The sequence below is a fragment of the Colletotrichum truncatum genome (genome assembly GCF_014235925.2).
Source record: "Colletotrichum truncatum strain CMES1059 chromosome Unknown Contig_0004, whole genome shotgun sequence".
Taxonomy (NCBI): domain Eukaryota; kingdom Fungi; phylum Ascomycota; class Sordariomycetes; order Glomerellales; family Glomerellaceae; genus Colletotrichum; species Colletotrichum truncatum.
Genome location: NW_027222401.1, coordinates 2378696 through 2396062, shown reverse-complemented (window position 1 = coordinate 2396062; position 17367 = coordinate 2378696). Strand labels below are relative to the sequence as shown.

The window sequence follows — 17367 nt, the reverse complement described above, 5'->3', positions numbered from 1 at the left end:
TATACACTTCTAAACAACCGCACCAATAACTTCGCGCGAGAATGACCATCATAAGTAAGTACTGCATTTGGCACTCTCGGGTGGGGGGGTGTCCCTTCAAGAGCCTCATGTAATCTGGGCTTTCATATTGGTATCATCCCAAAATCAGACGTTCCCTCCTCTTATCTCTCACGCCCTTTACATCATCAACCCAACCTACGCCCCCTCCCAGCCAGTTGGACGGCATCAACTTCAAAGATCATTGCTGTCGAACCAGCTGTTGACGCTCCACTCCTTCCATCCGCGCTCCTCGCCGGGAAGCTTGATGGCCTCGTACTCCTCGCGGGTGACCTTCTGCCACTCGTCGAGGGGGATCCAACCGATGTATGCGCGGTCGCCGAAGCCGCCGATCCAGTAGACGGAGGTGACGACGAAGCGGACCCACTCAGACTCGTGGACGGGGCTACCGGGAAGCCAGTACTTGGAGTCAGGGTGCTTCTTGACGAAGCAGTTGGCAAGGCGAAGAGAGTTGACAGGGTCAGCGGGGATCTTCTCGAGGTAGCCCATGAGGGAGAAGCGGGGGAGGTTGGCGGCGGAGTAGGGGACGGTGTCAGGCGAGGCCATGACGTTTTGTTCCTCGGTGCTGCTGCCGAAGATTCTGTTCTTGAGGGACGAGAGCAGAGAGATGCGCTTCACGGGCGGGAAGGGGGGTACCCAGTGCATGGAGAGGGAAATGTTGGAGCCGGCGGCGACGTTCTTAAACGAGGTCGCGATGGTGATGGCCAGGATGGTGGGGTTGCCCTTATCCTCGCAGTCGGCGACGTAGTCCATCAGGCCGATGGGCATGCCGGAGAGGTCCCCACCGGAGGCGGAGTGGGCGCCGGCCGGGAAAACGGTAGCGAGCTCGGCGAGCTTCGTGAGGGCAAGGATGCGGCGACCCATTACGGCAGACTCGTACGAGGTTGGAATCCTAGCAACGGCGTCGGCAGCATCGTCTGGGTTTTGGACGAGGTGCTTGGGCATGCCTGGCTCGAGGAGAGCGGCGACGCCGCTGGCGGCCGCGAGGGCTGAGAAAAGGGAAGCGGTCTTCATTTTGACGGTGACGAAGGTTGTGAAGGACCAGAGAGAAGTTTGCTGTTAGGGGGTAGGGGGAGGAGGAGGACGAGGGTGAAAGCGTCGGAGGGGGGGGGGAGGGGTTGTGTGGGAGGTTTTGTAGCAAGCGGTCCTCACTTGAAGAAACCGGTCGGTCGGTCGGTCGGTCGGGATCGATCGTACGAGGATAGATGGCGACTTCGGAAAGGCTAGGAGAGCCAAGATATTTGAGACTGCGTGATAAATAGACTATTGAGTACAAATAAGGCGGGGATGATGGCTACTTTGGGGACGACTTTCTCGGTCGCAGCGGCGGCGGCTTTGCGAGACAACGAGGGGGGCTCCTCGTTTTTTTTCCTGGGATCCGCTGGGAATACGAAAAGAGGATCTCGCAAACAAGGACTCTTGGAAGAATATGGGAAGAGCAGGACGGGTAGTGCAGCGCAGCGAGTCGGGTTCAGTAACGGATGGGATGGGGGTTCGGGCAGTGATTACTTCAGGATGGTTTAACAAACTCCGCAGTGAGAGGAGGGCATGTGATGCCTGGGTTGAGACGCTTGGAAGCGGGCTGGGGGTGTTTAGATCTGATAAGCCTAAAGGGCGCCTAGCGCCGTTGTTTTGCTCCACTGGAGGAGCTCATGCGGGCAAGGGCAGGGCATCCAGGCGCCATATGCGAGGATTTTTGCAGGTATTGATTTCTCTTTCTTTCCGGGTCCCTTCCAACGCCATGGCTTGGTTAGACAGGAAGGGTAGGCGTGTGGTGTGCCTTGCAGGGAAGCAGTTGCATGCTCATTTCCGCTGGGCCTTTGAAGAAATGGTTCGATGGAAGGGTGACGGACTGAAGAATGACTGGATGAACCAGCCTGGCCTGCTGCATGTTGCTTCCTCACACTCCCCCCCCATAGGAAGACACAGTGCCTCTTTACAGTAGGTTTCCTGCTTTTGGGGCAACTGATGAACTGTGTGCTGCATTTTTCAGGGGTGGAGTCGATCGGTACCCGAGAACCTGATTAGATGCAAAAAGGGACTCCCATGCTGGGAGATCCCCCAGACCGGAAGTACTGCTACAAGAAGGGTTTTGCTGTTCCTCGTTATCGATTGGATGGACAGTCTTGTCCTTTTTTTATTCTATTTTTTTTTTTCCATTTTACAGTGGGGCCAAAGGCGCATCTCACCAACACAAAGGCGTTTACACAAAGAATGCGACGCTGGGAAGACTCAAGCCGCCCTTTGATTGACGACGCCTTATGAGAGAAACCACCTAGAAGGCGCGCCTTTACGCCCAAAGAAACCAGATATTCCAGAAGACCACATACCAGCTAGTCATACTCTCAACACTCATTTTCCCTGGGAGGAAACTAGGTGTTGGGAATAATTAGAAAAAGTAGGGACGGCTCGGCTGCACCCGTTTGGTTGTCTCACTCCGGGCTCCCCACCGAAAATTCACTTCTCGTCACAGTCCTTGGGTTGCCTTTCAGCAAAGGGTCAACAAACTCATCTACGCGCGCACGCTCTCACAAGAGCAGGACTCGACACAAGCCGCTTTATATCAGACTGCAATGTCCGAAACGAAGACCGAAATGGCAACATGGAACGGTCTCCCCGTTGAGCTCAGGGGTCTCATCCTCGAACACCTTGCCCTCAGCGCTGTGGTCGAGCGACGGTCAAAGGTCTGGCGGGCCAAGGGCAGCCGCCATGATATGGGCAGCTACGCCGTCGTGTGTCGACAGTGGCAGGGCTTCATCGAAAAAATAAACTTCAGCTCGCTCGATATCAACTCCGCCAAGGATCTTTCGCGCTTCGACGAGCTCACCCAGGACCCCCGCCGCCGCTCGCTGCTGCGCCGCCTTTCGCTGCGCATCGAATTGCCCCGCTACGCCAACAAGTTGGCCAAGATACCCGAAACGGATGCCGAACAAAACGCCAATGAAATCGCCTTCACCCAGGCTCTCTGGAACCTCTTTGACATCCTCAGCAAGTGGACGCCCCAGGGTACTTCAGGGATCGAGTTGGAGTTGAGTGCCGCATCGCCCAGCGACAAGAACAAGTACTTTGGAGAGACGGGGTTGGATCAGGACGGCAACTCGCGTTTTTTTGATCACGATCTCGACTTTTCCTTCATCACCGCCGGCTGTGAGCAGATTGGCCGCCATGGCCTGCCTGAGGTCTCTGTTGTTTCCAGTTGTCAAGTTCTACGGCGAAATCACCGTAACTTCTCGTCTCGATCTCTACTCACCATATTCTCGAGTTTGCCTCAACTACGGGAGGTCCGTTATGAGCCATGGCACCAAGTTGACATGGAGGCGCAGTTGGAGGTCGACTCAGGTATGTCTTATCTTTTGATTATAGGATGTCTCATTCCGTGAGAGCCTATGCTAAGCTTTACAGATCATGCCCGAACTCTGCCTTTCTGGCCATCTTACATAAAACGAATCAGCATTTTTGAGCATTTTGACGCCTTTAACGACGGTGTAGGTAGTGAGTGGGAGGATGCAGAGTCTGACGAGGACGAAGCGGGGGCCAACGGCGAAGAGAGCAATGCCGTGAACGACCCCCAAGACATTCAAGACGTCCCAAGAACAGCATGCCCTAGCCTGGGGCAAAATCTAGGCTGGCTGAGCTTGCAAGCAGAAGAGATGGCCGTCTCAAACGTGGCTGACACTTTTGATTTCTTCGGCGGCATCTTCGCACGCAAAGCGGTCCCATACACGCCGCCTACCTGGACAAACTTACGCAGGCTTACCTTGACATCGCACACGATGATATCCGGCGTCGATTCGGAGAACATTAACAGTGTTCTCCATCTGACGGGCAGCGCTGCAAAGCACATGCCTGCGCTAGAGATGCTAGAGCTGTACAAGGTGGACCAGTTTGGTGCCGCTGTCTTCCGTTACAGCGTCGATACAATGTCCACAACGGCGAGCTGGGAGAGCACATGGGAATTCCGCTTGGAACAGCGTGTTAAGAACATCTGGGGCGATGTGGCTCGTAAAAACACCGCCCACGAGCTTGTTTTCCTTCCGGAGATTTTGTTGGGCGAGTATAGGGGGCCATTCGTCTTCATCAGCGAAAATCTCAAGTCAAAGGACCTGGTCTTGCATCCAGTATCGCTGGAAGACATGCTATCAAAAAAGATGGATAAGTGCAAGGCCTGCAACGGGTTCTGCGCACATCCAAAGACGGGCAAGGAGGAGGATTGGCAGCCGTGGGTTACATTTGGAGATCAAAGTACGGAGGCGGATGCGTGAGCTTGTTGTATATTCTGCATGAGTACATGATTAGATACCCTGGCACGCGCCTGGACGGAATGGCATTGATGCATAATTCAAACGGACGACTGGCAGACTGATAACTTCTTGTATTTTCCTCACTATTAAGAAACTATGAACCAGTAGTTCTGCCTGAGAGCAAAGTATGCAGGTATACCTAAGCTCGCCGATGATTCATTCATTCGCCGCGCCACCAAAGACACTCAAAAGGCTCAATGCGGAAGGTCCTAACTCCTAAGTCCGAATATTCCCCGGGCCATTCATTCCGGCCGCAATAGTGGCGGAGGCGAAAGGTTTCCAAAACAGAAAATAAAGACAAAAAAAGCCCGCCCTCACTTGCTCGCCAAAGTCTGGTTTGCCCCACCTAAACCTCTCACGTGACCAGGGTCCACGCCCACAACGGCAGAATTCAGCAGCACAATCCGCCCTCCCATCCCAATTCCCACCGCACGAATCGACGCCCATCGCCCGCGAGTTTCGACAACCAACTTACCGAAAAATCAACCACAGGATAACCCCCTCAAACCGACAACATGGGAAAGGTTCACGGATCGTTGGCGCGTGCCGGAAAGGTCAAGTCTCAGACGTAAGTCTTGCCCGAATTTTTACTTTTCTTGGGGGGAGGCGATTATTTGGTCATCACGAAGGATGAGGGGAAATCGCTGCTCGTTCGGCAAGAGGAGGAAGCTTTTGCATCGCCCTTCTGGGCTTCATCGTCAAGCGAAGACGATGGAGAGATGATGGAAAAACGTTTACGACCGATCGAATCCCGCTAGGATGGCTTATTTATCGATGGAAATTGAAGTGACTGACGCTGACATCCTCAATAGCCCCAAGGTTGAGCCCCAGGAGAAGAAGAAGACCCCCAAGGGCCGCGCGAAGAAGCGTCTCACATACACCCGCCGCTTCGTCAACGTCACCCTCACCGGCGGCAAGCGCAAGGTACGATTTCTCATGAGGATCCAACCTCTTCCTAGGTTTTTTCGGAAAGCGGAAATGCTAACGCTGCTCTAGATGAACCCCAACCCCGGCTCTTAAGCGACCTCTCTCCTCTCTTCCCTATGCATTCGATACGACTCGAGGAACGTCTGGGACCACCGGCATGAGGGTGGAATCGACGGGACGATGTTGAAGGGTGGTTGGCGAAAATGGTGAAATCTTTTTGGGAAACACGCCCGTTCGGCGTCGGGCCTTTTCCAAATGCCCCCCTCTGCGTGAGGCATGGGTTGCTTTGGGCAGGTTTTCGACTCGACGAGGCAAAGAGACACGAATGCGTACCGCAGAATACGTAAAATCATTTCGGTTTTTTGGCATTCAAATCGGAAATGGGGAAATTCTTTCAACTGTCCTATTTTTGTCACAAGAACTTGATGAGTCCACACGCCTCCGGATACAGACGCGGGCTGGACAAGTCGCCACCGCTCGAGGAGAAATCTACGAATGTTTCTTCTACCGTCTACATGCTTGCTTTGCTGCGTATGTTTCTCTGTGATGCTGTTTGTAATGGAGATACCGCATTGCTTCGTCCAGAGCATGCCGATGCTGCTGAGGGTGGCGAGTTTACCAACCCTCCCGCGCCCCGTCTCCCAGTGATCCGGAGTGAGTCACTTTGGCTACAAACATGTTGACGAGTGTAGTGGCAGACCACGTGGAATCATTCATGGCTGTTCCTCACGTTAGACGACGCTTTTATAATTGAAGCACTACCAGAAACCGATAAACATTCAAAGAGAATAGAATACGATGCGTATCCGACCTAACCTGGCTCTGCTTTGCGTATTACTGCAATCGTAAAAAATATCCAACTGCATAGGAAATCATAACCCCGCTGATTGTCTCTGCCTCTAGGGAGTACAGCATCATTTTGTGCCAACTACTTTACATTCAGTATTTAATTTGACTCATGAACGCTAAGTCGAGCAAGCACTCGATGAATGCCGATGGTATATCACCACAATTTTCTTACCCCAGCCGTCGATTTATTTTCAGCCCTGTCACGAAGAAGCGGCGATCTCAGGTCCCCGGCACTGATCGGTTACTAGTCCGCCGCCGTCCCATAGTCGGAAGGATCTGTCAAAGACTATCGCACCACCTATCATCCGAAACGAGTGCAACGAAGGCTATCGGGTGGCCGCTCTACCCATGACGCTCGACTACAACGCCGCTGTCGCTGTCGCTGGTCTCAGGCATGGCAAGTGAAATGGGTGTCATTTGGGGAATACCGTCGGAGACAGTAAGGGGGTCTCCCTTGGCATCGAAGCTGCTGCCACACCCGTCAGGTTTCCCATTCACGTCGTGCGGGAAGTCCGCCGGGAAGCCTGGGTAAGCGTGATACAGCTTCTCAAGGCACGCGGCGAACTTGTCGGCCGTGAACTTGGGCTCGCCGTCGCAGTAGCACTTCTGCCTCTTGCCGATTTCGTACTCCAATATCTCGTCGTAGTTCATCGCGTTGTTGTCGGCCTCGGTGATACGGGCGGCGGCGGCGGCGGCGGCGGCGACGTTGGGTTCAGATCTTTCCACCAGCCTCTCGTTGGCTTTAACATCTTTGTTGTTTTCGCCGTTTGTAGCGTGACTGTGGAGTACCCAGTCGGTGGGCTTGGGTGGGTGGATGGAAACGTCGTCCGAGTTGTTTGTATGTTCCGGAGGGAAGTTGGGATATGTATCGTACATCAAGTCCATGCACCCGGTCATCTCTATCTTCTCGGCGCCATAGCAATAGTTCATCCAGCTCTTCTGGTATTTCACCAGGGCTTCATTCGTTAGAGGATCGCGAACTAACGAGCTGTTATTATCCTTGGTGATGCTGGTGGCAGTGGTGATAGGTTTGTTGGGATGGGCCGCAGGCGCCGCGGAGACCACGGAGGTCAGGAAGGCGACAACGGCAATGTTTGTAAATGAGCGCATGTTCATTGAGCTTTGATTTGTGCTTGAACGATGATTTTTGATATAAACTTGCGCGTTGTGACAAAAGTCCGGATCGTGGGTTGCTGTTGGGTCAAAGAAGAGGCGATAATCTGTAGGGAAAAGATGCCTTCGCCATTTATAATTCTTTCTGGATCTCAGGGTGTGGTACCCCCGACATGTTTCGTGGCTACTGCAGTCAATTTACACTTATGAGAGATTGTATGGGCATGTTACCGACTCTTCCCTTTTCCTATATGGATCTCTGATAACACGCCATGGCTTGGGTAAACTCAAACCCATCACCGTCGATGAAGCCTTGCCGTTGGCCGGCCATCACGGTATGATAACAACCCGCCTGGTTCTCATGGAAACATGGAAATGCTGCAGAGGGTTTCGGTTTGGAAGAACACTGGGCTTGGTTGGATCTAGTTTCTTTCTTCTCTGTACCATGTGGGAGAGGTTGCTTATTTTCTAGTTGAGGAATACATTTTGTTCAACCATATACCACACTATGTTTTGACTTGATACTGCCCCATGTCTTTAAGCTATAATGCGTGCTTTCATTCTGCATTGCCAATGTAATTCTTGGTGCGCAAGTACTGCAGACTCAATTGTCTTTATCACTATCTAGGACGATTTCACCATCGTCATTCGTCTGGTCTTATATTTCCTACCCATCCTGTACACAAGCTAGCAAAGCCACTAACTAAGGTAGGGACGGGAATTTATTGAGGTTCGTGCAAATTTTCCTTTTCTGTCACCCTTTCCGTAGCAAACACTGGCAGGCTTTTGCTCTACGACACTCAGTCGGTGGGGATCATCTCAAATAGAAGACGATCCCTCCTCCAAGGATGGGCAGCCGCAGATCTCGCAGCATCCCTAGGGGACAACTCTAAGGATGATTTCTACGTATCCTAGACCAGAGAAACTATAAGGGGCTGCGGTTGGCGTGCCAGAGAGATGTTTAGGGCAAAATATTAGTCACCTTATATCTGAGCATACTAGACACGTTAGAATGTCTTCCTAGCTTTCAAAACATATATAGTGAAAGAACAACTGTCTTATTCAGAGATATCTGCTGAAAGTAGTTCAGTTATACAGAACTTGCTATCGTGGAATCAAAATCACAAGCAATGTTCACCCAATCCTCCTCCTCTTTCGCTGTGCATACTCTCGCCCAAACCCTGCCCATGCCCTCTGTACCAGCTTTGCCAGTATAAACGAATCGAAGCCCTGCTCTCTGATTTACCTCCCTTGCTTCTGGATGGTATTCCTGGACACTTGAAGTCCCCAAGCCTACGCGCGTCCTTGTAGAGCCCGGCGAACGCCAGTCACGCAGCCCGGCAAGGGTTCGCAAACATGCGGCGGGGGAATGGCAACGTCCACGAACTGGAGCTCGGGCTCCTTGACATGTACCCTGACCTACGAAACCATCTCCGCAATGTGCGTGCTGGGGTCGGTGACGATGAGCGGTGTGAAACAGGCGGGGATGACAACGACAACGAGGAAAGGGACGCACGAGGCGCCGTAGTCGCGGTTACGCCGCTGCTGAATTGCGTCTGCTTCGACTTCGTCCTCAGGCGTATATCCCCGGAGTCGGCTTCGACCGGCGAAAGAGTTGAGAGACGGATGTACGTCGCGTTAGCATGCGTCTTTGTGTGCCGCTGCCGCTGTCTGGCCGCCGCCTGTTCCCAGGACCGCAAGCTTTTGCGCACAGGTGGCGGGAGGGCGGCGATGAGAGATCTGTTCGTGAGGCGGGGACGTGGGTTTGGAGGGGTTGTGAGAGAGTAGCTGACGCCTCTGGGAATTGTATACAGCGGATCTAGTGTTTCTGTCTTCTGTATCTCTGCGAGGCCTCTTTCACGGACGACATCAAGGGTCGTTGGGCCGGGCCGGCCGGCGACGAGCATCAACATTTGTGATAGCTAGTGTCTTGAAGCCTTTCCAGACTGTTGGCCAGATTGTAAACTTAGAGATTCGGCCGTGAAGGCAGGCTGTTGTGGTTTTTGAAAATGTATCACGCAGGAATAACAATTTCGCAGACCCAACCGAGGGGGTTAATTTTCATCTGCCGTCAACTTGGTACCCTGAAGTTCATGCGTATGAAGTTTTACTGACAGCATTCCGGTTGTATGACGCGCATACAACTGGACTACCCCCCCGAACGATGTACGAGCAACTTTTGTTGTAAAGAGCTTCAACGATTTTAAGCCAGAATTGGATTTCACTGCGGACAAGAAAGAGAACAGGAGGGTATAAAAAGTATTCATCCATGGAGGAAGTAGATATCTATCTAACTGCAACCCTCCTTGTCTCTCTACACGGTATCCCCAAGTGAAACATGCATACCAATAATGATCCAGCCACAAAACTCAACGGCCAACATCGTCCACTGTCAGCCCTTTCCCGTCGGATTGAAGCATGTGGGGGAGGCAGCAAAGGGGTTCCGGCCGACCTATCATGTCTTCAGACGACAATCTTGGCAAGCCCAACCCACGGAGCGGATCCCGTCTCCGAACTCGACCGGGCAGTTTCTCCGGAGCACCGGGTGGGGACACCAAGAGACAACCACTCATCCAAAGCATCACTAAGTGTGCATCCTATGAGACTACACAGGTCCCCGACACCATTTTTCAACCATCCAATCTAGGCAACAATCTCCAATGTTTACCGCGAGAGCACTTTTTGGGAAACGAGCATAAAGAGGGATCTCAGTATATATCATTCATGCATGGCTCTAGGTATAAAAACATCAAAAAGGTGACGAGTTTGTCGTCGAGTATGATGGACCCGGTATATTCCGGCATCCATCTGGGTCTCTCAAAGACACCATTCTAGAACACTTAGAAATAGAAAGTCCGCCCCACCGAAATAGTCTAGACTTGCCCATATAGTAACTGCACGCTGATAAGCACCAAACAGCAAAAGTCATGTCCGTAAGTCGGCAGCCATTTCTCCTCCGTAAAAACATCATAACTCTTCAGCGTTAGCAACTTGACGCGGAAGCCTTCATTAATCAGCGTAATAGCCATATATCGCTCTTAGGCATAACAGCCTTTGTCGAGAAGTCGCTGAACGCATCCGACCCCGTGAGGAATAAACCGTGCAACAAAGCCCTCCAACCCAATTATGTTTCCATGTATAGCTGACAAAAAATTCAGACGACCGCCGCGCAAGGACCGATATCAAGGTCTGGTATCAAACAGAATTCGTGAAACAACGTAGAAAGTATTGTTCGCCGTGCCCAGTTCTCCTAGTCGAATTTAGGCCAAAAAGAAATGAGAAAACCTTCCATCTGATTCTAATGTCGAAAGAAAAACGCCCAAATTCATAACTAGCGCAGCCTGGCTCGATGTCATGCACTGATACTGCGTCGAGTTGCCCGCAGCAACTTGGAGAGTCTTTACAAACTCATCGTAAGCCATTCCCATTCTTGAGGGCCAGATGCTGGCCCTCCCGGGTTCATCATTTGGCCGTTTTGACCACCGGGCATGCCCATCATGCCCGAGCTCATCATGGGGCGTTGGGTCATGCCGAGCCCGTTGGCCAGACCCAGAGAACCAGTCGTGGGCATACTTGTGAAACCGGTAGTGCTAAGTGTCTTCGCTGCCTCGTTGGAGCCAGTCGAGTTCTCAGGACTATCAACTTCCATACCCGTGAGACTTTCGCTGCCAGCGCTCTTGCTGTGGCGACGTTGGCGTTTCGATGAGCTGGAAGATGATGAAGTGGTAACGTTCCGGGGGAGGGACGCAGCGCCAGGACCAGGGGTGTTCTTCGGAGGTGCGGCAGCAATCGGGACAACACCTTTCCCGCCAGCAGCTGCACCTGTAGATGAGCCCGTTCCGTAGCTAGTCGGCGTGTTGCCAGCAGTGTTGCCACCGGATGCAGCTCCGCTTGCAGGACTCTCAACGTCGTTTGCACTGCCGGCTCGAGCAGCGGCAGGCGGGGTCGTGGCGTTGACAGGAGTAGACGAGATGGCAAGAGTCGAGTTCTTGCGCGAGCCCACTCCAGCGACACCAGAAGCGTTCTTCTTTGATCTCGTGCTAGTGCCGCCAACGGGCAAGCTCGCTCCTGAGCCGCGGTTTCTCTTCTTAATCACATCTGTTTTCAAACTCAAAGGTCGCACAACACCGTGAAGCTTCAGGAATAGACCGCAGGCGTTGCAGAGTGGCTGGCCTTCAGGGTTTCTGCGCCACAACGGCGTCGTCTGCGTGAAGCAGTTTGTACACGTCGTCGGCGTGTTTCCCTCTCCTTGGTTGCCTGCCGCCGCTTGCAGATTGGTTGTAGAGCCATGCTTTGAGCCAGGCGGTGATGAAGGTCGGCTCGGGGCTACCGAAGAGTAGCCAGAAACGGTCCCGTTGTTTTCGGGCGGTGAGTTGGGGGTTGATTGAGCCATTCGGTCAAAAGGATTTCCATTCCTCCCCAGGTGTCCCGCCGGAGTTGACGCCGTGCGAGGCACCTTACCGCCTCTTCTTTCGGATCCCTGGCGGAAGGACTGTGACTGCGATCGTGGCAAGTTGCCGCCCTCCCAGTCGTTATTTTCAACGTAGTCCGTAGTAGTTCCGCCAATAGTGACTTGTTTGCGAGGTGGCCCTCCAGGATACCGTGCCGCCTGCGTGCTGTACTGGCCGGGTAGTGACGGGTCCCACCCAAGTGAGCTGCCATCGTCCATCGGACCAGGCGAAAAGTCCTGAGTCATGACGAGATTGCGGTCTGCAAATGCACCACCATCTTCGTCATCTGAATCGGCGCCAAAGGAAAACATTCCCTCGTTGGACATAGTCATGCCAGGAGAGCGAACAGGGTGGTCTGGTTGGAAAACTTGCGTTGGATCAATATGCCCGAAAGGACTCGGCGCGGTGCTGAAGGCGGATACTGATTCCGTGGTGGGGGCTGATGCTGAGAACATGGGGTTTCCGTTCGCGTTGTTGTACATGAACTGCTGGTTCATTTGGCTCCCCATGTTCTGGGAACCCGGGCGGAAATTCTGAGATCTTTGGCCGCGAATGTCCATCGACCCAAAATAGAAGCCGTCATTGTCGGGCAGAGGATGCGGCGTCGACACAGTGGAGTGATAGGCTGATCCCGGGGGCGAGTAAAAATCCGAAGGGTTTAACGAAGAGGGTTGCACCGCAGAGCCGTTGTAGACATTGGAAAACGGGCCGTGTGACACCATGGGGGAGGAGGAAGGGGAGAAGGAGAAGTTCTGCTGGAACGGGCCGGCGGATGTGATGATAGGATCGTTTTCAATGTTGTAAGTATCCAGAGGAAACGGAACTCCTGATTGTTGCGGGTTCTGCGTCATGTTGGCCTGATTGGCATTATCGAGTGAATATTCGTGAAGCTCTGAATCCGCATCCAAGTCATTGGTGGCTGCTGTGCTGCTGTTCACAGCGGGCACCTGAGGAGAGAAATCGGCCGGACGTTTACGCGTCTAAGTCCGAACGGGTCAGCGAAGCTAGGTAGGGCGCAAACACTAAACGGGAGAAACAGTGACGATTGGTGCTGAAGGGGGTGTGTGCAAGAGAGGAAAACCAAGTTGTAAGGAGTATTAACTGGCCCAAGACGATGTCTATGGTTTGGCTGGCTTGTAACATAAGCATGGAAATTTGGCTCACCCGTCGATCATCAATACTTGTTTTTCGGTGATGCCGAGTAACATAGTTAAATTCGTCTTGGATCCTCTGGTGATGAGGAGGAAAAGGGACCGATTGTGGGACAAAGTGCTGCTGAGCGGCAGAGTCCTTGCGCGATTTGATGGGAATGGCGGAGGTGAAGGACGAGTGCATCTGGCCACGCTCTTCTGGTTGCTTTTGTGGTTGAGGGGAGTGGTTCGTCATAGGCGTGGCAATGTTATCGGAAAAGATGAAGTCGTCGAGGTTCATGGGTTCTGGGTGGTTGACGTTCTGCTCCGAAGACTTGCGCAATTGAGCAATGCCGCTGGGCGGGTTGGCATGGAACGGAGCGGGCGCAGAAGATGGTGGTGCAGGTGCCGGCGCAGATCGAGCGAGTCTGCATCATCCCACACAAGTCAGCCAGGTTCGTCAGCCGCGGCATACGACAGGACGCCGCCAGAATAAAACACCAGGTAACCAAAACGTGGTGCACTAACCTTGCCTTCTCCTCCTCTAATTGTTTCTTGCGCAGGTTGTAGGCCATCATTCTCCAAGTCAAGTTCTCCATGCGCTGCTGGTTGGGAAGCATTTGCTTCGACTTGCTGAAGAACTTCCATACTTGGGTCGCCAACGGATCCTCCTTCTGCATTTCTTCGAGTGTCTGGTTAGACTCCATGGCTGCTTTCTGGAAGGGAGGAAAAGCTGAGTTTCGTAAGAACTCGTCCTGCGCGGTCGGATGCAGCGCAGCTGAAAGGTCAAGTGTGAGATCGCGAAGGCCGGCGGGCAATTCACTAGGGCTGCCTTTCGAATGCGCCTGGAACTGCGACGCAAGAGCGGAACGTTCGTCAGGCCGCCGCGGAAAGCGAAAGTCGTGTTCTGTTGTCGTGGGGTTCATTGAGGTGAAGGGACTTAAAGTCGAGATTGGTGATGAGATGCTGGCAGCCATGTGAAAGGTTGTGCACTGGGGGAGAGGAAGGGGAAAAAGCTTCCTTGGGAAGAAAATCCAAGGTTTCGGTTTCGGCGAGTCGAGAGTCACAAGAAAGGAATTTCCCCACGCTCGCTTGGCTGTAACTCTCACACCAACTGGTAATGGTCTTCTGTGACTGGGTGGCTTGTGTCCGACTCGCTCTCGCTGGGGCCGGCAGGTATGGTATGTAAGGTAAGGTAGATAAGTAGGTACCTGGCACGCCACGAGCGAGGTGGTGTAAGGTACACTCTGTGGGCAAAACCCCGTCTCCTGCTGGCGAGTGGTGTGTCTTTGATCTTTTCAGAGTGGCCTAAAAAAGGGTCAAGAAAGAGTTTAGATGTGAAGGAAGGTTTTGATGGCTGGATTATCGACTCGACGTCGTTGGGTTTTGCTGCTGCAGGCGTCGAGGGGAGAACGGAACCAGAAGTCAACTTTCGGCTGCGGGAGGGATCTCTTGTTGCAGCGAAAGCCGGGTGGAATAGTGGGCGGCGTTCTGTATGATGTTAGAGGATGAACGGCTAGCAGCAGTCTCGAGTGGTGCCGCTTGTGCTGGGAGGAACGAGGTGAGGTACAAGTAGCGAGTGGGTGGGTGTGGTGTGCCTCATACAAGGGGAGGGGGAGGGGGAGGGGGAAAGTCAGCGTGGTGGGTGAGTGGGAGTTGGAGTCGGAGGGGGAGTCAAAGTGGGCGGGTGGGTGTGGGACGTGGTGTACCCAAGGCGCTATCATAGTACTATGGATGTAAATGCGGGAGGTGGGTGTGGAGCCCTATCGATTTCACTCCGAGCCTCCTCGTCTCATTTAGCATAGTTCATTCGGCTCCTGCACTCTCACGCACTGTCGAGGGTAACCACACTCTTAACTGGTCAATCTGCGCTCATTCATATGCATCGAAGCAAACGGTGGATCTCGCACCGAAATTATTAAGGTGCTGTTGTAACTATCAGTTAGGTGGGGGGGAGGAGAGTGAGAGAGAGAGAGCAAGAGGAGTGACCGGGGGTGTCTCTGTAGCAGCTTTTCCCTCATCTGGGTTTGCAGATGCACACTGAAGGGCACTGGACGGTCAGCTTTAGTGGCGGGCAAGTCTGCACCGCACTGCAGTCTGCAAGCTGCACCATGAGCGGGCAGTAGTCGGGCACCTCCTCTTGGGGACCACTGGAGCCACAGGGACCACTACCTCGCAGGGAGGGCTAGCCCGCTAAGGGGGACAAGCACAGGCAGATCCCAGCTTGGAGCGACAACGGCGGGCTGGTCTTCCCGGCTTGCCAGCATCAAATGGAAGACTGCTTAGCCGCCTCACGAATCGCTGGTGAAGAAAGTAGTCTGCATCCCCGTTGTCGGTGAGTCGCCTGCAACCGGGAATATCCCTCCTCCAGAGCAATTTCATACCGCTTCCTTCATGTTGATTCCTGCCGGACGGTTTTCCCGAGCGGTTGGGCTGGTAACATGGCCAGCCCATCGTTCCGTCATGATGGGGAGCGAGGGGCTGACATATGACCCGAATCAAATTCGCGCCCGTTTCAATGCTGTGCTAAGCCGTTTGTGACAGCGTACTAATCAGTGACAGGAAGGGCTCCGCTCGTTCCCCCGAAGAACACCCTGCGCCACGGCGTGTTCGAACGAGTGCGAACACAAAATAAAACACATTTGTCAAGCTGACGATGGCACGCTCTAAGCCGGCGAGAGCAGGTAAAAATGCCGCTCAACCGTACGATGCCCCTTGCGAGAGGGTTGCACCAAATCGAAGTGGTCTCTGAACCAGTGCGCCGGGCAGCGGACGTTGAACTGAATTAGAAGAGGTGGAGACCACTAAAAGTAAAGAGGCGGCAGCCAGAGACGAATGGAACGCAGTACTGCCGTTCGGATTGTGCCCGGCCGGCATTCCAAGTCTTTGCTTCCTTGTCAGTGCCACCCTCGTCTCCTGGAAGATTGGAACCCATGGAAACCCCCAAGCCTAAAGGAGGACAAGCGTCATCAGCAGCACTGCCCTAGTACGTAGTACATGTTGGCCGATGAGGGAGTCCTGGCCAACTCCTGGGCATCAGCTAACATTCGTCTTTGCGTCAACTGTTTTGGTAAATCGAACAGCACACATCATGAGCCCCCTATGCGCCTAGCCCTCCTCGGGTGGTCGAGACCGATGCGACCACTTGCTCACTTGTAGGGGAAAAACATGGGGAGAAGATAGAAAAAAAAAAAAAAACTGTCGCACAAGGTCGGCTCTGCGCCGCTGGTCCAGAACCCATGGCAGCAGCTACCTTACATGATTCCGCCGTCAGGTCAGATTTCAGGGTCCTGTCGGGGACATGGGAGGAAACTTGCAAGACCTAGTCCGCCGAAAGGCACGGGCAAAAGCCCGCCCCTCAGAGTCCCATCTCGGCGGAACTCCACTTACGTCGACTTCAACTTTATACTAGGGAAATATGGCAGAGCTGTTCCAGTCGCGCCAAGCGACGGTCCCTGGTGGTGAGAATGGCCGCGGCAGCGCCTGCCCGCGTGTCCAACGACGTCGGTTGTGGGACTGGCTCTGACTCCAGGAACAAGCTCAGCCATCGTTGTCCCCAGTCTCGGTTAGTTGAGGCACTGGAGAGGTCGATGGAAGACATCTTGCTCCAAGGCTGCGGCCATAGCAGCTAAATCCGGCCTTGGTTTCATCAAACCTTTCTCCATCCGTTTGCGTCTTCAGTCGCCCCTCTCAGCGATACCCGCATCAATCCTCCCTTTTATTTTTTGGTTCATTTAGGAAGACGTGGCAATTGCCCCTTCTTCCGCATTGTGAATGCACATTCTAGAGGCTAGGCAATTTCTCTTCAACAGAGATCTTCGTAGGCTGCTGTACCCGTCCACCACTCGGGGCTCCACAGGCGGAACAGAGCTACTCGTTGCTGGAAACCATTGGCTTAGACCCCCGGCGCTCTTATCTGGCTGGCGCTGTTCAGGAGGAAAACGTGGAGTCTGTATGCGTGAACGGCTTGAGCTTCGAACTGTCATTGGGGGCTTTTTTCCAAATAACTACTTGTTGTGGGTTCCCCTAAAACAGTAAGAGTTTGTGGCCCAGATGGAGCAAGCTGATCCTAGATTTTGTCGGTGATGAGTGACGAAAGGTGCGCCCGCTCGAATGCGTAGCTTTTCTGGTCTTAATGTGCCGACATGACGGGTTCAAGGAACTGCAGGCTGAAGGCTTCCTCCTCATTACGGATCTGTTGCTTGATTGATCCTTTAGCACGCACCAAGAAACAAGCGGGAATTCGGGTCGGTGGCTTGCGACTGTCTCTTACCCCACCGGCTTTCACCTGCTTCTTGCTCAAAGCGCCGAAACTGGCGCCGCCAATCAGAGAGTCGCACACGCCCAGTGTCATGATTGGTAGTGTTTCTGGGTAGGTAACGCTCCGGAAGCCGACTTGGAGCTGTAAGCTGTACTGTGAGTTCACAACAGAGACCCCGAAGAGACACCCCACGCTGCAGGTCTGGCCAGTAAATGCCCCTCAACTGGAATAATCCAGTGTGTGCCAGGTGCTGGGCCGTAGCGAAGTGAAGTCATTCG

General features: G+C 53.4%; 6 protein-coding genes across 6 annotated transcripts; 2 read left to right on the top strand and 4 right to left on the bottom strand.

Annotated features, from left to right (window-relative positions):
- Positions 1-231: 231 nt before the first annotated feature.
- On the bottom strand, positions 232-1071 carry CTRU02_207428 (uncharacterized protein; the record flags this gene model as incomplete). The annotated part of the gene is made up of 1 exon (XM_036719185.1): positions 232-1071. The coding sequence occupies one exon, from the start codon at positions 1069-1071 to the stop codon at positions 232-234; it is 840 nt and encodes a 279-aa protein (XP_036588892.1).
- A 1460-nt stretch (positions 1072-2531) lies between these two features.
- On the top strand, positions 2532-4319 carry CTRU02_207427 (uncharacterized protein; the record flags this gene model as incomplete). The annotated part of the gene is made up of 2 exons (XM_036719186.2): positions 2532-3396; positions 3460-4319. Coding segments are annotated over 2 exons (1725 nt in total), but the record flags the coding sequence as incomplete, so codon positions are not given.
- Positions 4320-4873: 554 nt separating this feature from the next.
- CTRU02_207425 (40S ribosomal protein eS30) lies at positions 4874-5378 on the top strand (the record flags this gene model as incomplete). The annotated part of the gene is made up of 3 exons (XM_036719187.1): positions 4874-4926; positions 5171-5282; positions 5355-5378. 3 exons carry the CDS (start codon positions 4874-4876, stop codon positions 5376-5378), a joined length of 189 nt encoding a protein of 62 aa, XP_036588894.1.
- Positions 5379-6476: 1098 nt separating this feature from the next.
- Positions 6477-7250, bottom strand: CTRU02_207426 (uncharacterized protein; the record flags this gene model as incomplete). The annotated part of the gene is made up of 1 exon (XM_036719188.1): positions 6477-7250. The coding sequence occupies one exon, from the start codon at positions 7248-7250 to the stop codon at positions 6477-6479; it is 774 nt and encodes a 257-aa protein (XP_036588895.1).
- A 3397-nt stretch (positions 7251-10647) lies between these two features.
- On the bottom strand, positions 10648-12549 carry CTRU02_207424 (GATA zinc finger; the record flags this gene model as incomplete). Its single annotated transcript, XM_036719190.1, has 1 exon — positions 10648-12549. The coding sequence occupies one exon, from the start codon at positions 12547-12549 to the stop codon at positions 10648-10650; it is 1902 nt and encodes a 633-aa protein (XP_036588897.1).
- Positions 12550-16960: 4411 nt separating this feature from the next.
- On the bottom strand, positions 16961-17182 carry CTRU02_207423 (uncharacterized protein; the record flags this gene model as incomplete). The annotated part of the gene is made up of 1 exon (XM_070204889.1): positions 16961-17182. The coding sequence occupies one exon, from the start codon at positions 17180-17182 to the stop codon at positions 16961-16963; it is 222 nt and encodes a 73-aa protein (XP_070061422.1).
- Between the last annotated feature and the right edge of the window lie 185 nt (positions 17183-17367).